This window comes from Macaca nemestrina, chromosome 3, assembly GCF_043159975.1.
Source record: "Macaca nemestrina isolate mMacNem1 chromosome 3, mMacNem.hap1, whole genome shotgun sequence".
NCBI lineage: Eukaryota > Metazoa > Chordata > Mammalia > Primates > Cercopithecidae > Macaca > Macaca nemestrina.
In genome coordinates, this window is record NC_092127.1 from 41764309 (window position 1) to 41789098 (window position 24790).

Consider the following 24790-nt stretch of genomic DNA (forward strand, 5'->3'; position numbering starts at 1 on the left):
TAAAAATGAATTTGTATCTGAATATCTTCTACAAGTTACTTATATCATTACCATATGTCTAGCTAAGCAATGCAGCGTAAGAAAATAAATATTGTTAACATTAGGGAAGCAGCCATAAAAAAGACAAGTTCCCCATACAGAATGTATTATGCTGAGTCACTGCAACTCTCAGCCTCCCACCTGACATGTTTCTGAGCCACCTCACTTTGCCACTCGTTGGGATCTGTTGGGGGATATAAATCATAATATTTACCTAAGCTGGCATTTCCCTCCCAAAAAGTCCCATTACAATTTCCAGGCTTAAAAGAAGTTTCCTCCAGGTAAAATCATTTGACTAGAAACATCACAAAACCACTCATTTGTCCCCTCACAACAGAAAACTGCTGTAATGAACATGTTTCTGAAAATCAAAATAATGGTCTGCAGAGATAAGAAATCATTCAGAGGGCTGGTATTCAGCTCTCTAAAACATGAGAAGTAAAACAAAAAAAAACATTGCCTCAAGTCAGTAGAAGGAAAAGGGAGATGCGACGCATCGGTCCACTGCACATACTTGTCCTTCTCCAAGACCCTGGAGGACCTGCTTCTTGTTTTAGTTTGGTGCTTTGGGGCTCTGGCTGTTTTCCTCCCTCCACCTCCACCATCCCATCCAATAAGATGGCTGGGTTATTTGCAGTGAGAAGAATTCAAGGGCAAGAGCTTTTTTGGGTGAGAAAAGCTATATTCAGCTTCACGCCATGGTGCCGTGAGTGACAGAGCTGGGGCTCCAACCCTGGCAGGCAGGCTGGCTCCAGACCTCCTTCTCTTGACCATCACACTGTATTACCTCTCATGCAGAAAGAAATACACTTGCTTGGGCCAGAACCCTGTTGCCAAAATGGAGGTAGATAAAAACTCGGTTTTATCCCATTTGATGCATCACCAAAATTTTTTTTAAGTGTCAATTAAATCCTAATTACTGCATTTTCCATCGCTAAAAATAACATAGGGGAAAAGAACAGCAACCCAACTTTCAAATCTCCCAAGGCATCTTTATGATAATTCACTTTATCACATTCAGGCAGAATGTGTATTTTGTTAGAAGTGAAGTTATATAATAATAACATCTCATAATGTCGTTCTGTAGGCAATGTTTGTTTAAAAGTGAAATTCCATAGGATGAAGCAAGGTAATAAAATAAAAAGGCAGAAAAAGCAACACAAGACCAGGGGCAATAAGGAATTAGCTTCTGAGAATATCAAGATCCAAAAAGAAATCCTATGTACTAAATAAAAAGAGCCTCTAGTTTATTAAACAAATTCCTCCCACACAGCAAAAGAAAAGAACCATATGGAATGGAGAAAAAAGAATGCAATTTATTGCCAAAAAAGGTGGATTTCCAGCCTTAGTTTTCCATCATCTCAGTCAATCCCTTTACCTGCACTGCTACGAGTCTACCAAACAGTAAAATGGATTTAAAGCCATCTCCTAGACTGGCAGTACTTCTTCTGGTTAACATGTGCAATTCTTCAAGTTAACATGTGCAATTCATTGTATGTTTATACCCCTTACCTACTCTTTCCTGCATCTAATACAGCTTTCTCAGGAATCTCAGAAATATTGACATTTTGAATCAAATAATTCTTTGTGGGGGGAGGGAGGGCTGCCCTACATACTGCAGGATGTCAGATGCCACCAGATGCCAGGAGCACTGCAAACCAGCAATGGTGAAAATCAATAATGTCTCCAAACATGGCCAAACATCCCACTTGGGGGGCAAAATCATCCTCAGTTGAGAACCACTGTTCTAATTTCTCAGCCACAGGTACAGCTCCAAGTTGCTGGGGATACTGCAGTGAACAAGACTTAAAAGATGCCTATCTTCAGGGAACTTAAATTCTTATCCTAGGGTTGGGAGTAACAAGATTCATTTTTACCATAATCCTCATCTAAACCACAGTTAGTCACTATCAGTGGCAATACTGATATAAGTATACATCCCTTTATCAATTAGGAATAACAATAGTGCACATAATAGTTTAAGAAAAAATTTAGAACAGTGACTGAAAAAATCTTCTTTACATAAAGCACTTGAAAATAGGTAATACATACCTATTACCGAAGGATAAATTTTATATCATTAAAAAGTGGGACAACCATACAACCCAGCCTACCTGATGGTAAACAACAGAAAGAATATACCACCAATACAATGTATTCTTGAAATAAAAGAAAACCTGACTCTAACAAAGCCTATTTGAAAAATCTTTATCTACAGGACACAGGATGGCTAAAGAAACATGTTAAATGCTATCATGAAGACATAATCAAAAATGAACCAGGTTCATCAGCAAATAAATGCCAGTGGTGGAGGAAGGGAGGAAATGCAGAGATTAAAAGAACCTTAAAACCTATCAACCAAGTGAAATGTTGGCACAGTTTAAATCCTGCAGGATTTAAACCAAATATAAAAAGGCTTTTTTGAAGACTGCTGGTAAAAATTGAACATAGACTGAATGCTGGATATTAATTTTGTTGTACATAATATATTCTGATTGACTTTTAAAAAATGACTCTTTGAGGCCAGGCACGATGGCTCATGCCTGTAATCCCAGCACTTTGGGAGGCCGAGGCAGGCAGATCACGAGGTCAGGAGATCGAGACCATCCTGGTTAACACGGTGAAACCCTGTCTCTACTGAAAAAAACACGAAAAAATTAGCCAGGCATAGTGGCAGGCGCCTGTAGTCCCAGCTATTCAGGAGGCTTAGGCAGGAGAATGGCGTGAACCCGGGAGGTGGAGCTTGCAGTGAGCCAAGATTGCGCCACTGCACTCCAGAGTAAGACTCCGTCTCAAAAAAAAAAAAGAGTTTTTGAGATACTCAAGTATTTATGGGTACAGTAATATGATGTTTCAGAAAATCTTTAAAGTATTATCTATAAAAAGTGGCAGGTAGATCCCAGCACTTTGGGAGGCTGAGGCGGGTGGATCACCTGAGGTCAGGAGTTCGAGACCATTCTGGCCAACATGGCAAAACCCTGTCTCTATTAAAAATACAAAAAAATCAGCCGGACGTGGTGGTGAGTGCCCATAATCTCAGCTACTGAGGAGGCTGAGACAGGAGAATTGCTGGAACCCGGAAGGCAGAAGTTGCAGTGAGCCAAGATCATGCCATTGCACTCCAGGCCGGGCCAACAGCAAGACTCTGTCTCAAAAACAGTGGCAGGTAGGAAGATTAATGAATTAAGAAGGATGGAATGTTGATAACTCAAGAAGCAGGATAATAGAGCCATAAGGGTTCATTACACTAACTTCTCATCTTATGTATCTGAAATTTTTCATAATTTTTTAAAAATACAAAATATGTCATATAAAGTTGATTCGAATGTATCCACTGGAACCAAAGTAACTTTTACCTGGAAAACAACCCTATGTATGGTTAAAAAGCACTGTTCCTGAGGCCAGGTATGGTGGCTCACACCTGTAATCTACACTTTGGGAGGCCAAGGGGGGCAGATCACTTGAGGTCAGGAGTTTGAGACCAGCCTGGTCAACATGGTGAAACTCCACCTCTACTAAAATTACAAAAATTAGCCAGGCGTGGTGTGGCAAGCCTGTAATCCCAGCTACTCAGGACGCTGAGGCACGAGAATTGCTTGAACCTAGGAGGCAGAGGTTGCAGTGAGCCAAGATCGTGCCACTGCACTCCAGCGTGGGCAAAAAGAACAAGACTCCATCTCCAAAAAAAAAAAAAAGAGAACTGGTCCTAGGTCATTCGTTTGCCATGGAAAATCTAATCTAAGTCCCCAACAGAACCACAGCATATAAAAATTACAGTTGTGATCTTTTTTTATTTTTTTAACTGTCTATATACTTGCTCTTCATCTAACCCTGAGCTTACCATTATTTTCTTTAAAAAAAAAAAACAAAAAAAAAACAGTGATTCATAAAAAATGCTACCCTCTCCTAACTCTGTATTTTCTATTATCAATAGAAAACAACTTTATCTTAAAACCTCACCAAGTAAACTTCTTTTCAAAGAGCTTTGCATTGACATGTCATAAGCCTTAAGTTCAAATCATTTAAACTTTAAAAAATCATTTCAGCATAAAATATAAAGACATAATGAATCCAATAAATAGCCTTCATTCCATCATGAGCCTCAACGAGTTGTTTCATAGTGTTTAATTCCTAAAATGTACATCCACAAGAAACGTCTATTTCAAAACCCAAGTCTATGTCAATTCCTGTTCTGTTGCAATTTACTTAGTTACTGATGTTTATCTACCAGTTACCTTTCTTTCTGGGACACTGAGACACCTGAGAAATTTTCCCTTTTTAAAGTAAGGCTTCATTTAAGTATTGATATTTATGTACACAATTGGCATCTGTTGTATGTTACAGACCCCAATAGTCCATTCTTCTATCTTGCTGCTGAGAAGCGCTTACCTCAAATACTGTTTCAGGGCACTTGTTATTGTCTTCACTTCCCAATCTGCAGAATTCTCCAGGTCCACCTCATGGCACGTTTTTACATCTAGTGAGCAAGCAAACAACAAAAAAATAATTAAAACCTTGAACATCAAAGGTCCTCTTGTCTAGCTCACAAAGCTTCCATTTTTAAATGAGCAAACCACAATCCTGCGGTTTCCTAGGAAAACATTATATATACAATTTCTCTAAAATACTGTAAGATATGTTCTATGACTAGACACTTCTGGCACTTCAGAAAATCTGTAGTAGAGATCAAAGCAAAAAATAAGAGACGGGTTGGGAGTAAGGAAGAATTAGATATAGTGTATTATTTCAACACCCACAATGTATTTCATGTATAGCTATTATCATCGTTGTTAACAGTATCACTCAGTAGCCTTGGCTTATAGCAAGTGGCACTTTCAGTTGTATGCATATGATTTGTTTTAGGTGGCACTGTTGCTCTCATACTGTGTATTGACAGAGGCAGGAGACAGCCAAATAAGAAGGGTAGAGTCCCCAGAGAACCTCCGACCCACCCAGGTCACTGCGTACATGAGGCTTGCCTAAACATGCCCACAGTGAAAATTTCAGTCTTTAACCCATGCTCAGTAAGGGAAATAAATCAACGTGGAGTGGCTCAGACTAAGGGCCCACATGCACACTGGGGGAACGGGGCGGAGCTACTGGGAATTCCTGCCTTATGCCAAGGAGGAGCCAGACCTCTTCAACTCCTGTGTGGTGGCCTTGCGTTCAGTATGAGAGTTGGGAGCCGGGTGGTGGGACCCCCTCTCTTTGCTGAGAGCTCCCCTTTAGCTCAATAACTTCCACTCTCCTCACCTTTCACTGTGTCCGCATGTCTGATTTTCCCTGGTGGTAACACAAAAACTCGGATTTAGCCGAATCAGGGAGCAAAAAACATCCTGCATCATTATGACACAGAAAATTGTGGGTGGCACCATGAACGGCAAAATGACAATCAGAATGGCAACAAACTGGTGAAAGGATGATAAACTTAGTCTCAGATTTTCAGGATTTCTGTTCATTAGATAATCTTTCTGAAATTAATATATGATCAACCAAAACAGAAAATGACTAGACAGAGACTTAAAAAGTCATTTACAGTTAACCTTTCACATTAACACTATAATATATACACTCATCCGGGAAATATGTACTGGAAGTCTTTGTGTAACACTCCAGACATTCATTCTAACTTAAACTAGTTTTCTTTATCCAAATAGTGCGTACTGATGTGTTTCTTACAAACATCCTTTCAAGTGATAAGTCAATAGGGTTGCTCCTTTATAAAGTAAAAGAAAAAAATTAAATTCAAAATGGCTAGTAAGTTCTAAAGAAAAGGTATGTGGTATCAAGAAAAAAAAAAAAAGGAGATGGGAGAGTTAGTCGATTGTGGAAAGGAAAGCGTCAATCCTGGCAGAACTAAAATGAAAGGATGGCAGGAAAGGCAAACCCCTAAGGAGTATGGTGGCACCTTTGACTCTTGTAACTCTGGGCTGGTACACTCAGCTGTGGCATGGTGGCGGGGAGGAGAGCAGCATGGGTATCAAAAAGCTGGGCTTACATGCCTCTAACAACCTGGCCCAGCCATACCACCATAAGCGACTTCCAAACCTATCTGAACTTCAGATCTTCATCTGCACAATGGAGATACTGTAAATGCTCTCACAGAACTATTAAGAGCATCAAGGCAAATGAAGAATGTATACAGATTTCCATAAATAATTAAATGTAGCAGGTTATTACCACTGCTGAGTCACTAAAAAATATAAGCAAGCAGTGATGGTACCTGCCCAAAGGGAGGAGGCAGGAAATGGGTTATGACGAATGATAATGAGCCATCAGTATCAATCTGCCTGGTTTTCTACACGCCTACTATGCAAAGGAGAAAATAAGAGATTCATGGAAAAGACTGTTTCTCCCTCACTCCACGATGATGTCTTAACTAAGACCAAAAAAAACCTAGTTGTTTCAAGGTTTTTTTCCTCCCTTATACTGTATTTGTCTTCATGGAGAAGGAAACATCTTGTTAGTATTTCCTTTTTAAAAACACTAAAAAGAAAAACCTGTCAAAATGGGACCACCACATTAAGTCATGCATGCCACTTAAAAAGTTTTAGGCTTGGGATGATGAAGGGTGGATGATAACTCAATGCTGGGTTGAAACTTTCTGAAGATAAAGTAAAACAGGAAGTGATGGTTATTTCACAGCCATAGTATCATACATATGAGGTCAATTACTCAAAGGTCTGAAGACTTTTAAAGCACTTCAACATTTCTTGATTTCAGCAACTGACAGCAATATGCAATAAACTACAACAATGGCAATTGACACTGATTACATTTTGATCAGTTCCTACAATTCAGAACTCATTTGTTACTGAGCTTGTCAGACAAGCCACAGATACATTCAAGAAATCAAATTAAGCACCCTGATTAAAGGTGCAATCCTTTATAACTAGGACTAAATAATTCTGTTCTAAAGCCTTTGCCAACCAATTACTTCAGTAACTGAATATTCTCTCTCTCATTAAATCAATTATTTAAATCTCATTTTAACATACAAGTCAGATAACATTTTCAATCAACTTGCTACCAGCAAACCACCTTTTTAAAATCCAAGAGGCTTCTAAAGGAAATCTTTTATTTCCAGCTTTCTACCAAATTATGATTCTGTATTTTGAGAATCATATTCTTTCCATGGAAAAATAAGCCATCATTCTAAATTCATGGAATAAAAAGCAGCTGTCATATCAGAAGCAAATGACTACATAGCGTCTATGTTACTCTCTCTTAAATTTTCACTGTTTTCAAATAGCTCAATCATCCCTAGCAGTCCTTTACAATGAGTAAATGCACTGGGACTAGGCAGAATTTAATAATTATTTGGGATTCAAACATGAAAATACATTTGGAGGGTTCATTCAGAATATATGATCTACCATAAGAAAGACAAAAACAATTTGCTTCCTTTCTGACCAAGGAAGGACACTTCATGGATTTGTTAAAAATCTGAACTAACAAGCACAGATAAAAAGAGTTGACTTTTTATTTGGGTGAACGTTTCACACTTACATAACCGCTGGTCATTTTTTTTGAAACTGAAAATCTGCAGTCCAACCTAAATGCAAAGTGCAATTTTATGCAGCTGCTAGCACCCTACTCAACACTGACTTAGGTCCAATTTTAAAGTACTTGAAAAAGCACAATGAATGGATGAATTTTGAAAATATGTCGTATAATAAAAAATCAGATATTTTTCAGCTACGTTAGTTCACTTTTTTCCCCAATCGATGCAACAAAGTTGTCCTACAAAGGAAACAAGGTAATGGTTTTCAAGTAAAACTCTTCTCATTTCTTGTTTTCTGTGGTTTTATGTGTGAAAATAAAGTCATCCAGCCCTTCTTGCAAATCAGATTTAGAAGTAACCACTGAGCTCACCAGACCACACAAGCTACTACCACATTTTCTCACAATTTCCTCTTCTCTTGCTCTGATGTTTTAAAGTAAAGTAGGGAAGGAGGAATAATGCGTAACAACTCTACCTCCTATCAGTTCTAATCTACCATGAACTATTGTAATTGCTAGTTACATTCCCACTCCATTTACTAAAAAATCATGACTCACCCAAAGACAACTCATCTGATATTTCTCCCTGCCTTTCCCAACTGTGCTGTTTCTACTTTACAAAAACAATAACAACTTCTACCAAATCTGTGCACCCTGTCTTAGAGGCTGCAAAAGGGAAGAAAAAGGCAGGCATCTGCTCATATGGGCATGTTCTTTCAGCACCTTAAGAAGCTTGGTCCAGGGAAAGGCTCAGAGGCTGCTGGAAATCCAGTGGACAGTTGCCTTAGGCTCCCAGAGGGGAAGACAACTAAGAATGCCCTCTCATCACCAGGTGGAGGAAGGCAGCTGCCTGCTCCTTTACCTGGCCTCGAGGAGAATAACTGCCTCTCTATTTAGACAATTTTGTATGGTCAATGTCATTGCTATTTCATGCCAGCTGGGAGATAGGAGAGAAGGAAAGAAGGGGGAGAAAATAAAGAGGATAAGGAGGGAAGAAAGGGCAGGAGAAGGAAGAAGGAGAGAAGGAAAATGGAAAGAAACATTTTTCTCTATTTTACTATGAAATATGAAGGGAAAAAACACACCAGAAAAAAGAGACAAATGAAAAAACATGCAAGAGATTAAGCACATAATGTTTTAGAAATCATTATAAACTTTTACACGAGTAAAGAAGACTTAAAACACTCCAACAAACAATACAAAGTATTTTGTGTAAAAATGGCAATAAAAAATTCTAAAGTAAATAATTACCTCTCAAGAACTACAGAGAACTGGGTAAATGGCAGCTCTCCTCAAAAAATAGTACATGGCTTAGGACTGTTTCTCAAATACTTAAAAGTTAAATTATTTCCCATTTCTACAAAGACAATGCATTACAAACAAAATGTTCTTTGAAAAAAATTCAAAGTTGAAATAAACCTATTACCTTCAAGAATAATAATAATAAACACTAATTATTTTAAAAAGCAAAGTTAAAAATTGGGCAGACCCACACAATTTTTTCCTCTTCAGGATATATATGTAACCCTGTAACAATGCAGCAAAATGGGAAAGGTTGGAGAAAAATAATATCCCTAAGATTATGTAGACATGACTATTCAAAACTCTAAAACCCTTTTTTTGGAAAAGCCATTAAATTATTCCCATTTGAGCACTCAATCTGGATAAAAGGAAAGAAATTAGGAAACATTAAATTGACTAGGAAACAGCAAGTAAATATATTTTGTCAAGGGCTAAGGTTTGTATTGGTAGCATAAGGTAATAAGAAAATGGTATTAACGCTAATGAAAATCCAAAGTTTTTGACTGATAATCTTAAATTCATAGTAGGAATTATTTATAGATTACTCAAAACAAAGGTATATTGTGTAACCCTCTTAAATGAATGAGGAGGTAACAAGTCAGTAACTGTCTCACATCAATTCTCTAACTTTCCTCTGTTTGCAGAGTGATATTACTGAAAACATAAGCATTTCCCTTTCCAGCAATATGTATGAGGTTGCGTCACACTTATGTCCTGGGCTTCTCTACTCTGAGGCTCATGAAAAGTAGAAACAGTTTTCCAGGTCATTAATTTTTTGAGGGTTTAGATATTTAAAAACACCTTGTAAGTTAAGGACTGGCTTGGGAAATTTCCCATGAGCAGAGCAAACTACCACGCTGAGTTGAGCAATGCTGTACACGTAGAATTTTATGAGATGACCAACAAATTTTTAGACAGCTTAACACTTCAAGGTGACCACAGAAAAACCCTTGTTCAAACTTTCCTTGAACAGGAACAAGATGATAATAAAAATAATGCCAGGTCCTTAGGATCAATTTACCACCAAAATGTGCCTTTCAGTCCGCATTTCCCATTCTGATATCAACATACTCCTCCAGTTCTAATCATCATAACACCATCTTGGAAATGAAAGAAGTGTTTCTAATTTTAAAATTAAGTAAAAGCAGATGCTGTAGTCCCATTAAATTCTTCCAGCTGCTACTGAACCACTGGCAACCTGAGTCTATTTAATTTGGAGACCACTAATGGTAAAAAGGAAAATCTGACTGCCAAAATTGCACACCGAAGTTAAACCAGAGAGGCAGAAAATGAAAACAGCTTATGGAAGCGAATGTATTCTAATAAGGCTCTCCAACTGATGATGGGCAATTTTTCCTGTGGTTAATAGCTTACAAAAGATTGTTGCTTATTAAATCCTTAATTCAAATATAGCCAAACAAGCAATCCTATCTGTAGCATGGCAGTTGATTTTATTCAACTTGGCTCATGCTTCCTAAAAATGAGTCTTTGCTATAATGCTTTAAGATGCAGACAGGTTGGAATGTATTCATAGCACACCTGAGGGCATTGTTAATATTGATTAATGAAAGTAAGATATCAAATAAATTAATACGTAGCAAGATCATAATGACAGATTGGTTTAATACACAGGCCCTCTAGCCTGATGAGTTATCATCACTCTTCAAGAGGCAGCCTGTTTTGGGGTGGGGGAGAAATGGAGTGTCTTACAGGTGGCAATGAACTGACAGCAGTGTGTAATGTAAAAGCGCTTTGTCATTCACATAACGTCTGGGGTAATGAAATGAATTCACTCTCTGGCTTCCTCTAGTCTGCGACGCCAAAGAACACTGTGTTATCAGCACAGATGGAGCATGCATGGTTCTGGAGGAGAGCCTGGTGTGAACTACAAACAAGCCACTGTGAATACCAATGAATCCCTGAGAATCAGACCCTTGCTGTCAAATGACAGTTTTGGAAGCTCCATAAAAATGAGCTAGTCCCAGTGGTCTTGTCCAACCAAATGTACTGTCACAATTGTGGACAGGCTATTTGGAAACCACGCAAAGCGCAGAGGCCTGACTGCCACTTCCCCATGAGAAGCAAGCACAGGAAGACAGTCAACCAGGGGGTGCATTCTTTTTTCTTTCATTTCTTAGTAAGAGGTAACAGACAATCTATCAATCTATACTGATGCAAATACTAATCTACTTCTGTGGTTCAATTGTCTCTGCTCAGCAGAAAACTCCTGTAGGAAGTAGAGGAATGGAATCACGAGTATTCTCTACATTACTATGAAATATTAAGCTGTGAAATCAATGAACACATACAAATAACACATGGAAAAATGATTAGAAAAGAGGCATACCCATCAACATACTGAGAAGTCTCTGGACCTTTGAACTCACCCCTACAACTCTGTACAATCCTTGGTCATTTATACCTATGGGAAGAAACAAACTATTAGCAAAACAGAAGACTACTATATTTTAAAAGCCATCAAACAGTTGTATTCACAATCTTTGCTAACTAACATTAGCAGCATTCCTGTTAACTATAAAAATAACCTTTGAAAAAAGCAAGTATTTAACAACTCGTTTTACTAGCTTTTCATCTGTAAGTTGTGGTTAAAAAATAATCTCAGCAAACAATGTTCCATGTGGACAATAATGAAATGTCTCAACGTTAGTAAGTTAGTTAAGTATCATGGATACATTGAAATGAATACCAATCCAATTTTTAAAGATGCACTAAAACTTTTATGTTTATTGTATTTACTTGTTTACATATTCAAACATTTTAGCCTTTTAAAAATATGGCGATGATTAGTACACAGAAAGAAATCATTGTTTGGACGATTCTTGAAAACCATGGAAATTCATTCGAAACTAAAGCAAAACTGTAATTTTTTTAAAGTTGTTACAGGCCCTGTCCAGTGAGGAGCTCTGAAACTTCAAATCAATATCACCACAAAGTATACTGCAAAATGAACCAAATCAATGCATCCTCTCTCTCTACAGAGATCTGAAAACAAATTGTCCCTGAGAACAAGAGACATATAAAAGGTACTGTCAAACATAATTTGGTATGCTCAACAAATATCCTTATCATTTGGATTCTGATCTGAACAAATCAATGATGAAAAGACATTTTTGATGCAATCAGGAAACTCTGAGTGGCACCAAGGATATGTAAGAAAATCTCCATTTGTTTAAAGTTGCATCCTGAAAGGGGTGAAAGTAACCTTACATTTACTTTAAGAAGGAAAAAGGGATAGATGAAACAACTGTGGCAAAATCCTGATAATTATTGAATCTGGATGAGAATATGGGAGTTCATTATACCAATCTCTCTACTTTTTTACGCTTGAAAATTTTCATAGTAATGACTTCCAAAAACTGTGACTTATATTTACTTCTCAAACGAGTTGCAGCTTTCTGGCTGTGTGTTTATTTTTCTCCATTGTGAATGTTAAAGCTAACAAGAACACAACTGGCTGACAGGCAGATGATGCCTCTAATCCCCAAAGTTTCCAAAACAAAATAACACAACAAAAGGCCATGGAATTTGCCCACGAGGGTTTACTTTCTTTTCACCTCCCTGCTCGGAGCGATGAAAAGAATACTAGTCAGTCTAAAGAATTGGATTCAAGTCAGTTCAGTCACCATGAGGAAGACAGGAAACCTCTTGGAGTCTCTGTGCTGTATCTGAGATCAAGGACTGCATCCTATACCCTATGTTATGCTGGGAGAGAAATGAGACAATACTAACACATGTCCTATAGATGGTAACTCACAGCGCACACACAAAAGCATTCATTCTTTCTTGCCAAGTTTTGTCCCTTCTTTTTCTCTTTGTTTTTTTTAAAAATTATAGTTACATATACTATTTTTTTTTAACTTTTAAGTTCAGGGGTACATGTACAGCTTTGTTACATAGATAATAACCCTGTATCATGGTATCATGGCATTTGTTGTACAGACTATTTCATCACCCAGGTACTAAGCCTAGTACTCACTAATTATTATTCTTGATCCCCTCCCTCTTTCGATCCTCCACCCTCTCATAGGCCCCAGTGTGTGTTGTTCTCCTCTATGTGTCCATGAGTTCTCATCATTTAGCTCCCACTTATAAGTGAGAACATGCAGGGTTTGGTTTTCTATTCCTGCATTACTTTGCTAAGGATAATGGCCTCCAGTTCCATCCATGTCCCGGCAAAGGACATGAACCTCGTTCCTTTTTAGGGCTGCATAGTAGTCTGTGGTACCTTATGTACCACACTTTGTTTCTTTTGGAGATGGAGTTTCACTCTTGTTGCCCAGGCAAGAGTACAATGGAGTAATCTTGGCTCACTACAACCTCCGCCTCCCAGGTTCAAGTGATTCTCCTGCCTCAGCCTCCCAAGTAGCGAGGATTACAGGCATGGGCCACCATGCCCAGCTAATTTTGTATTTTTAGTAGAGACAGGGTTTCACCATTTTGGTCAGGCTGGTCTCAAACTCCTGACCTCAGGTCATCCGCCTGCCTCAGCCTCTCAAAGTGCTGGGATTACAGGCAAGAGCCAATACGCCTGACCCCACATTTTCTTTATCCAGTCCATCACTGATGGGCATTTAGGCTGATTCCATATCTTTGCTATTGTGAGTAGGGCTGCAATAAACATACATGTGCATGTGTGTGTATAATAGGGTGATTCATATTACTGGGTATATACCCAAAGGAATATAAATTCTCTTTGCTTTTTATTCTTTATTTTTTAAGTTTTGCAAATGTCCTATTTTTCCTTCTGTTAAAGGCTTAATTATATCCCCCCAAATTCATCTATTGACATCTTAATCCTCAGTACTTCCAAATGTGACTGTATTTAGAAATAGGTCTTGAAAAAAAAGGTAATTAAGTTAAAATGAGGTCACCAGGGTGGGCACAAATCCACCATGATTGGAGGCCTTGTAAGAAGAGATGAGGACACAGACATGTACAGAGGGGGACCATGGGAAGACACAGGGACAAGACAGCCACTCCCATGCCAGAGAGAGGCCTCGGAAGAAATCAACCCTGCTGATAGCTTCATATTGGACTTGTAGCCCTTAGAATTGTGAGAAAATTGATTTCTATTGTTTATCAGCAACCCCCATCCCCAATCTTTTAGGCACCAGGGCCCGGTTTCGTGGAAGACAATTTTTCCACTGACAGGGGTGGGGGATGGTTTCAGAATGATTCAAGTGCATTACATTTATTATTGGATTCTCATAGGAGCACACAATCTAGATCGCCACATGTGCAGTTCACAACAGGGTTTGCACTCCTATAACAATCTAATGTCCCACTGATCTGACAGGAGGCAGAGCTCAGGCCATAAGGCTCGCCCACTGCTCACCTCCTGCTGTGGGGCCTGGTTCCTAACAGGCCACAGTCTGGGGATTGGGGACCCCTGGTTTAAGTCACCCAGTCTGTGATACTTTATTATGGCAGCCCAAGCAGACTAATAATTACTCTCTATCTCATTAGAGCTTAAAGAACCAGAAGAGCAAAGGCTAGCCCTTAGTCTAAGTCTACTCAGAACTCTAAGGAGTCACAGCAGCAGAGGCACACCTTCCTGAAGGGGAGCGCTCAGTGACTAAGGGAGGATAAGGAGGCCGCAAAGCCCTGCCAGGAGTTGGGAAAAAGAAACAGAAGTTGCCAAGAAACACAAAAATCAGAGACCTTTTGAGCCTGATACAGGAAAAAAGATTGAGCCTCGTTCCTCCCTTCTTTTTGGAAGCCAGAAGGACATGTCCAGATGGTTTAAAATACGAGGGTTTCGGTACTACTCTAGTTAAGAAACCTAAAAATGTTTGACCTCGGTGGTAGAAGCCAAAAGAGCAAATCATACTCCGCATTCAAACAAACATGCCTCTGTGAAAAGGGCCTGAATTATATGGAAAGATGAAATAAGAACGCCACTTCGGCAATAATAATCACTCTGTGCCGGTAATTACTATCAAATAATTGATCAAGTTCAAATTCATCAACCTGAGAGAAGTAGAGTTAATTGCTAATGCATACTGAGAGGTGCAAGGGGGAATTAAAGCTACTCAACACAGTTTTTACATTTTTAAATGAAATTTAAATAAACCTTGCACAAAAGCAGCTTGGAAATAGCACGTAAAATACATACACTCCAGTCTTGTTGGATTTTCTATTTCTTGCTACACTGTTCTCAAAGGCTCTGAACTAAATGAGAGCTGGAACATTCTTTTTATCTATGAACACATATATGTTCATATAAAAGGCATCAAATACATTTTAAGGATATAAACCAACCAATATGCCAAGGCATAGCAGTGAGTTTATCATGTCCTTTCCAGCTTCTTTTCCAAATTTCCCTGTCATCCAAAGGGATCACTATTTCTGATCAACAAGTATTAGAAATTTGAGATCTTTAACTTCTTCCCTGTCACTTTCCAAATGCAACAAGTCAATGTCCACTCTTTCTTCAAACTTCAGACTAATTTCTGCCTCTTCAACACAGTCCTGAATTTCATGCACACACATTTATTATGGAATCCCTAAAAAGAAACACACAACTATAATCCATTCTGAACACTGTCTTCTATCTTCTTATTTTCAAACCACTATTATTATCTAACATCCCCTGGATCCCCATTTAAGAGCAAGCCTTCAGATCCAGCCCACATCCTCTAGCCTTAACAAGTATGTAAGGCACACACACGCACACGTCCATGCCGGGCCTCACCTCATCTTCCTACAGGGACTGCAGTGTATTCAACTTAATCACAACAGACGGCTTGACCATCACCCACAAATAACCAAGTTCATTGCATCCTCTGCGGCTACATTCAGGCTGAAGTCTCCCCAGTAGGAATGCTCTTCCCCTTCTCTTCACAGATTTATTCAACTGTCATATATTTATTCATCAGATATGTGCCAGGTGCTATTCTGGTTGCCCAAGATTCGACAGTCAGTAAAATTCCCATCTAAACCTTCAAAATCGGATAAAAATCCCCTTTTTGACACCAGCCCACAGTGACATTCCCTTCTTCTAAATATAACTCATAGTTAATTCCTTTTAAAACTTGATTTAAGTATTTTTATTTTTAAGACAGGGTCTTGTTCTGTCACCCAGGGTGGAATGCAGTGGTGTGATAACAGCTCACTGCAGCCTTGACCTCCTTGGATCAAGCAATCCTCCCGTGTCAGCCCCTAGACTAGCTGGGACTACAAACACATGCTACCACACTTGGCTGAATTTTTTATTTTTTTGTAGAGGCAGGGGGGTCTCACTATGTTGTCTGGGGCTGCTCTCAAACTCCTGGCTCAAGTGGTCCTACTGCCTCAGGGCATCCCAAAGTGCTGGGATTACAGGCAAGAGCCACTGCACTCACCAGGGTACATCTTAAAACAAGTCCACAATCTTAAGTCACAATTTTGAAAATCAAAAGTGTTCACAGATAGAGGAGTGGCATCACCAAGATGGTGGCATAGAAAGTAACCTGCCCATATCCCCATATGACAGTAAGAATTCCGTATCCATCCATCATCAAATTCTGACGGCATCTCAGGATTCAGGTGAAAGTTTGTGAAACCTTGGTGGAGCCCAAGACCTGGGAGGGTCACTTTGAGAGTGCAGACCAACATCCAGGTGGCTAATGTGCCACAAGCTTGCTCCTAGGTTCAAGCATGACAGTGGTCCAGTCCTCCATGGGACCTGGCTACAGCCCTGTTTGGCCTTGAGCCTGCAGCTGAAACTATCTGCCAAGGGGTCCAAAAGGAATCTTGTACACTGGTGCTTTGGCAGAAAGGTTTGTCTGCATACTAACAGTGGTCTCAGCTGTAAACTTGAGATTTGCCCTGTGGCTTCACTCCAGGGCCCCTCAGCCAAGGTCCCAGCTCAGAGCTGCTCGCACAGGGACCCAGAGGGAGACTCATCCATGTCTCGAGGCCTGGGAGCCTGAGCCTTCCAGATGGGTTTGCCAACCTCTGCCCCACAACAGATCCCATGGGGACCCAGGCTCAGCTCCCGCCCCTCCCACTGCAATCAGGGAACAATCTTGTGTTGAGACCTACTAGGAGACATACACCCAAAGCGCCTGGCTCTCCAGCCTCTGCCCCACAGCAGATCCCAAGAAGGCTTCATCTCAACTCCAGCCCATACTGCTACAGTCAGAAATTCATCCCACCCATGCAGAGACCTGCTGGGACACACACCCATCTGGACCAGTGGAACAGTCTTCCAGACTCAGGTCCTTGGCCAGTATTCCCACAGAGTCCCAGTACTTCTTGGGTCTTCCCCAGGTCCATCTGGGGCAGAAAGCCACATCAACTTCTGAGTCCTGAAGAGACTCGTGGCAAGCCTGGGCTTAGAGCATCCTCTAGTGCTGAGACAGCTTCAGTGGTCACAGGCTCAGGAAACCCAAGAGTCAATCAGCTTAGAATCCTGGAAGGCCCTCTGAAGAACAGGCACAAAGCCAGACTGGGTAGATGAAAATAGCTAATCCCTCAATGCGCAAACACTCAAACACTGTCACACATCTACAAGCATCGAGAGCATTCAGGGACTGGCACAGTGGCGAGTGCCTGTAATCCCAGCTACTTGGAAGGCTGAGGGAGAAGGACTGCTTGAGCATAGGAGTTCAAGGCCACAGTGTGCTATGACTGCACCTCTGAATAGTCTCTGCGCTCCATCCTGGGCAACAGAGCAAAACCTTGTCCCTAAAAAAAGTTTTTTTAAAGAACATTTAGGGAAATATGACCTCACCTAACATGCAACATAAGGCAACAGAGACTAACCCTAAAGTGATGAAGATGTGCGATCTCTCAGACAAAGAATTCAAAGAAACTGGGCTTCCTTCTTAACAAACTTCAAGAAAATACAGAAAATCGATTCAGAAATTTATTGGGGAAATTTAACAGAGAGATTGAAATAATTTTAAAAATCAAAACGAAATTCTGAAGCTGAAAAAGTATAAATGCATGACCTGAATTCAGGTTAAGGATTTTATTCACTCAGACTGAAAGTTCATATTTCACATATTAAAAGTATTTCCACACTAAACCTACCTGGAGATGTAATATTCTATTCAGTATATGTCTCATATTACCTTTTTATTGTTTTTTCCATATTTTATTTCCAACTTTTAAGTTCAGGGGTATATACGCAGGATGTGCAGGTTACATAGGTAAATGTGTGCCATGGTCGTCTGCTGCACAGATCATCCCATCACTCAGGTATTAAGCCCAGCATCCATTAGCTATTCCTCCTGATCCTCTCCTTCCTCCCACCCCCTCGCCCTCCCACAGGCCCCAGTGTATGTTGCTCCCCCCATTGGTCCATGTGCTATTATGTAGCTCCCACTTGTAAGTGAAAACACGATACACGTGGTTTTCTGTTTCTGCTTTACTTTGCTAAGGATAACGGGCTCCAGCTCCATCCATGTCCCTGCAAAGGACACGGTCTCATTCCTTTTTATGGCTGCATAGTATTCCATGGTATATTACATGTACTGCATTTTCTTTATCCAGTCTATCATTGATGGGCATTTGGGTTGATTCCATGTCTTTGCTATTGTGAAAAGTAACGCAATGAACATACACATGCATGTGTCTTTATAACAATTTACATTCCTTTGGGTATATGGAATTGCTGGGTCAAATGGTATTTCTGCCTCTAAGCCTTTAAGGAATCACCACACTGTCTTTCACAATGGCTGAACTAATTTACACTCCCACCGACAGTGTAAAAGTGTTCCTTTTTCTTCACAATCTCGCCAGTATCTGTTGTTTTTCTGACTTTTTAATAACAGCTATTCTGACCAGCTTGAGATGGTATCTCATTGTGGTTCTGACTTGCATTTCTCTAATGATTAGTGATGCTGAACTTTTTTTTCATATGTTGGTTGGCCACATGTATGTCTTCTCTTGAGAAGTGTCTGTCCATGTCCTTTGCCCACTTTTCAGTGAGGTTGTTTTTCTCATGTAATTTTAAGTTCCTTATAGATTCTGGATATTACACCTTTGTCAGATGGATAGATTGCAAAAATTTTCTCCCATTCTGTAGGTTGTCTGTTTGCTCTGGTGATAGTTTCTTTTGCCATGCAGAAGCTCTTTAGTTTAATAAGATCCCATTTGTCAATTTTTGCTTTTGTTGCAATTGCTTTTGGCATCTTCATCACGAAAACTTTGCCTGTGCCTATGTCCTGAATGGTCTATTATCTTTAATTTTAAAAGTTCTAAATTCCAAAACACACCAAGCCTTGGAATTTTCAGATAAAGAATCATGAACCTGTATTCCACCTTCTCTCCAAATACAGAGGTATTACCTGGAAAGATACTAGGTCAACCTTGGTTTTTGCTTTTAATAGCTTTTATGGTGCTTTGTATAGAATAGTTGGACAGAATAGGTATAGCTAAGGTTGATCTGACTTGAAATTGATATAGAACTATAGATACAGACTTGGGCCAAAATGGACATCACAATTCAGAACTGAAAAATTAAAGTTAAAATATCCAAATTATTGTGATTTTTCAGGATATAAATGCTCAGTGATGATACTGATATCTATATTTTCTAACTTTTAACAAAAATTTGTAACCTGGTGAATGTGTTTACAGGCTGAAAGTTTTTTTTCCTCTCTCTTAATAAATGAGATTGAGATTGGTTCTGATAGTTAGCAAACAAAAGGTAAGCTAATCTCCACTATAGTGATGAGCAGCTGATGACAGCTGTCTCTGGGCAAAATGGATAAGGTAAAATCAAATGTGTCTTACTTGCTACCATCTGTCTCCTGCAATCTCCCACGACACTGTCATACAGCGCTACTGACATCACCCACATCTTCCTTGAGGAGAGGGTCAAAAAGTGGGAAGCAGTCAAGTTTCATCATCATCTCCGCTCAGCTGTTTCCCTCTCAAACCCAAATGGTGTTACTAGAGCCAGAGACCACTCAGCTCCAGAAAACACCTGCATGGAACTACTGAGCACTAGTGGGAATCCACTGGTCCCTGTAGGTGGGCTGCAGAAGCAAGACAAAAAATAAGATGTTCTGGGATAGTTACAAAATCATATGCAAAAGGAAAATAAAACTTAAGAGGGCTGATAAATGCAAGTAAACTACAACTGGCAAATAAATGTGATGAATCTGAAAACAAAGTAGCATTAGAATAAAGGAAGCAGAAGAGAAAAGACAGGTAATTTTTAAAAATAGAAATAGTAAACAGGGAGAAGAATACAAAATGAAAGGGAGGAAAAATTGGAAATAAATGAGAAGAAAGGCTAGAAATTACAAAACATTTAATTTCCTGTTAATTTCACAGGAATTGTTGAGTACTTATATTTTAGGCAGTGAGTTGCAATCAAGTGAAGACACAGGGTAAAATTAAAGAGACCATTAGGTTTAAGAGAGTAACCTGCAACTAAATAGGCCAAGAAGTTCTTATCTTTTCAGCTTCAGGGGCAGTTTTTATACCTGATAGCTCTATATTCTTAATATCTCAACTTGTCCTTAGCCTATGGTATAAATTTAACAAATGAATTGAAAAATAAATGAACAATTAATATATCGATGATTAATCAGTAAAAGAAATACAGAAATAAAATACAAGACAGAAAAAAGATGTAACAACAAAGGAGAAGGGCTCAAAGTGAAAGATAAACACTTTTGATGGTAACAGACATGAAATGATTAAAAAGGATTTTGCAGCTGTATGATTCTACAGAAATACATTATCAAATTCCATGGTTCTGTAAACTAACATTCAGCTCTCATCTAGTAACCAGCAGACTGCTTGGCATGGAATGAGATAGTTCATCAATATTTGTGGAGTGACTGAATCATTTATTTGCACTCGCGTGTGTTGACAACAGGGGTAAAAGGTCATTAATGTTCATACTGGCATTCACAGGATTTACATCAGAAGTCGAACATTTCATTATTAATGAGGCACATGTGCATATATATATACACACATGCACAAATACAAATATAGGTTTGCATATCCCTCTAGCACTGCAAAGACAGATTTACCTATGGGTTATATAATAAACATATGCTTTTATGCACATAAAAATATTAATCATTATTTTAGATGCCTTATATGTATATATTTTCATAATTACTAATATTAGCTAATCTTGAAATATTCTTGAAAATGAAGGAAAAACGCACTCTTCATGAAATAATTAGAAAATCTTGTGAGGAAATACCTAGCGATCTGGCCAAGAATGATGTATTAAGGTAATATTAAGAAAAGTAATGAAAAGACCCATGAGTATTGTTTCAGATCATAGGTGGATTACAAAAATGTGATGATGAGTCCTTTACATATAACTAGTCCTCAGTAAGCACTAATGTTTAAATGTCTGTGTAAGTACAGTGAACACTTTCTAGGCTATCTGCTGCACTGGGTTACATAAAAATAAACAGGTTCACACACAAAGATACTCTTCCAAGATACTCAGCAATTCATAACATTATAACATTCTGTCAAAGATGTGTATTTATATTAAAAAGGTTTTAAATATAAGCAGACAGAAGAATGATTCTCTCTACTCCATCAAAGGGACATATTCACCGTCATAAATTTAAGATACGGTATTTACATAATTCTAAAGCTTTGGGAGAAGAATGCATTATTTGTAACACTTACAAGTGCATTAAATACTGCCAAGCAGCAGGATAAGGGATAATTCCTAAGCACTGAGGTAGAAGATAAAGTATGGCTGCACAAAAATGAGATTCAACATACTATTGATTAACATTTTAAACTTTCTGGACCTTGGTACCTCCATTTAAATAAAAAACAAATGTATCTTGGAAATACAAATGTGTTAAGGTTACAAGACATAAACTATTACAAGTTAAGGTTACTGACATTTGGAAAACTTTCAACTCTGCCACCTTCTAGCTATGTGACCTAGCAAGTTATTCAACCTCTCTGTGCTCAGCTTCTTCATCTGAAAATGGGGTTAATGATGGGAACTGGATTGCTGTGAACATTAAAGGAGATAATGTTTACACAGCAAGTGCATGAGCTTCCCACATACCAAGCAATCATTAAATGCTTTAATTGTAATATAACACTCAAAATTAATTCCAAAATAGCTAGGCATGATACATATAAATGCCCTAACCAAGGCCTTTAATCTATAAGCCCATTTTCATAAAATAAAGCACACCCTGGGACGAGAGTCAAAATTTATTTAACGAGAATGACTCATGGAAAATATACAATTCCTGCTCACCAATAACATTTGTAAGTTCTTCTCCTGGATGATAATTATTTGAACAGCAGATACAGAAACATTACAGACAGTTATTGCCTGCCAGCAACTAATCTGTTTTTCTCCTTCCTATAAGTCTTGCTTTCGCTTTCACGTTCGCCTTCACCTACTCTTTGTGTAAACACATTTCTGTATTGTGATGATTAGCCTCCCCATCAGCAGGCACTTTTAGGAAAGGTCTTAGGATCTCATTCCCACAGTCTTCCCACTTCCAAACAAACCAGAGACTAAACACAGAAACGAGACAGCTGGGCACGTGAGGGTGGCTGTGCCCACTGGGGTTATCTGTCACATCCACTCACTATTGTCCCATCCCAGGAGAAAAGTTAGAAATATTTTTAAGAGTGCAAAGCAAATACCCACTTCTGGGTCTAACCCATATTTTTGGAAGTATTGACAATTTTAGGCCTCTAAAGATACATCTAAGGCTTGACACTAAGTCTCATCCTCTGGAATCCAAGTCTCAAATACAAAAGGTAGATAGTTTATTAGCTGCAGCCTCTGTATTAGGGTCAAAATGGACTGTATACTACAGGTGGCTGGCCTCGTTTTCAGTTTCTAGGCAACACAAGAGAAAGCATTTTAGCTTCAGACCAGACCCCCTAGACTTGTTGCTATTCCTTCTACCCAAGCCACTGGCGAAGTGCCTAGACGAGGCCTAGAGGAAAGTGACAGAGTAACAGGGAGTTTCCAATTTCAGTAGTAACCTTTGGGGCCCCACACTCTCCCAGAGGTCTCCCTATCCCAGTATCTAACAGAGGCACTGGCTGTGACTCACTCAATGTGCCCTTCAGTTTTTCCTCACAGCATGAAACTTGGCAAAAGGAGTCTCTCACAGCCTCTGGGCATTCCCGTAGGATCAAGCTCCCCCATCACCACTAAGTTGCATTGTCCACCAACTCTTCCTCTCACCGTTTCTGCTGCCATAGGATAATTCTGACTTAGAGCCAGGAGACTAGGCTCCAAACCCCAGTTTTGCCTAGTTGCGTGACCTGTGACAGGTTTACCCTACCTTGTTCTGGCCTCTGATACCACATGTACAACTGAGCCTATTAATACATATCTGCTCAACTACCTACAGAGTTTTATGAAGACTGTGTGAGAGAGTGTGATATACTCCAAAAACACAAAATGCAATACGTTAAAATTTTTGATATATTGTCATATGCAGATTCTATATTGACATTTTGTCTGCTATGAAGAGACCTCCCGAGGTGTTGCAGCGATCCTCAGCAAAGGCAGTGCATCTTTCTTGGGCCAAGGATGCACCTTCAGAGGTCCATGAAGCAGTTGTTATGGAAAAAAGGCAGGTGTAACTTTAGAATGGCTTAATCCTGAATCTAGATGAACACTTTCAGACAGTGATATTTAAATCTTCCCTCCCTACTCACCTTTCCTACAGTACTCTCAAACTTTTAAACTTTTTTCTTTGAAAGCTTGTCTTCTATTTTTCTTTCCTTCATCTCCAGCATCCTCAAAAAAATGGTCAGACTATAGTATCTCCATCTCCTCACGCTGACTGGTTAAGAGCATGGGCAGCAAGGGTATTTAAAACACAGTCTTGGAGGCAAGTTGTAGTATACTGCTCTCTACCTCTGAGACTTACACAAATCAAATCATGTTTCTTCACTTCAGGGGCTCATGCAAATGGGGATAATACCACCTGTCTCATACGGTTCTTGTGAGAAGAGTAAGACCTAAGAAAAAAATAAGTGCAACCTCACTATTATCTAGTTGACTTCCCAACCACTAAACCCAATGGTTGTTTCTTGTTCTTCCCCCAATCTGACCTTTCTAGAGTATTTGACACAGCTGACTTCTTCCTTCTTGGAACCTCCCCTCTTATGGATTCCTTTACAACCATCCTCTCTTCCTTTTCCTCCTATACCTCTGTCTTATATCTCCATTATTTCTCTTCCTCTCGTCATCAAAATAGAAGCATTCACAAAGATTCTGTACTTTTCTCCACTATCATCTTGACTTAGACACTCAAAACCTTACCTAAGAATAATTCCTGCCATCTCTCCTGTTGCCTTCATTCTATTTCTTATAACATGCCACTTGCATTGAGAATATCCAAAACCAGTCTCTATCCCTCCCAAACCTACTGCTCATCTTGCATTCTGCCTTGTCTAAAGGTCTCATTCACCTCATCTTGGAAGCTTAGAGTCCGTTTTTGCTTTCCCCTCTCCCTGACTTCCAATATCCAGCAGGTCATCAGATTCTGTTTGTCTGCGAAGTCTCTCTTTCTATCTATCCCTTCTTTCCATCACAAATACTCTAGTTTAAACCTCCATCATTTCTTATCTCAATTACTCCCCAAATTCAAGCAAACCACCCTGCCTTCCACCTTACCCCCATTCTATTCCCACCAATTCTACTCTCTGTCAAAGATCTCAAGACACACTCCCATCCAAATCTGTCAACAGCTCACGAGAGCCTACAGAAAGAGCTAAGGCAAACGATGCAGCACAGCACCTGGGATCTGCCACCCTCTGGATACAACTGCTCACAAAGCATCTTCCCACATCATATCACCCACTCACCACTACCAACATCACCCTAGGGTGGTGGGAGCACCCTCTGTTCCAATATCTACCCTTTGGAGCAAAGAGCAGGGTTGCTTGCAGCCTTAGCATGTAGAGATGGAGTCTCCTAGAGCAAAAGGCTTGCTTGCTGGCCATTATA

The 24790-nt window shown here is 39.4% G+C and overlaps 1 protein-coding gene across 7 annotated transcripts in view; it reads right to left on the reverse strand.

The window, feature by feature from the left end:
* Window positions 1–24790, reverse strand: part of LOC105463455 (Rho GTPase activating protein 10) — a 351270-nt gene that overhangs the window by 118871 nt on the left and 207609 nt on the right. For 6 of the 7 annotated variants that reach the window (XM_071092951.1, XM_071092949.1, XM_071092948.1 and 3 more), the window contains 2 exons: window positions 11192–11266; window positions 4429–4516 (listed from right to left, as the gene is read on the reverse strand). In XM_071092951.1, coding sequence (XP_070949052.1) covers window positions 4429–4516; window positions 11192–11266 — 163 coding nt within the window. The remainder of the gene's footprint in view (window positions 1–4428; window positions 4517–11191; window positions 11267–24790) is intronic. The other variant, XM_071092950.1, reaches the window with a different exon arrangement.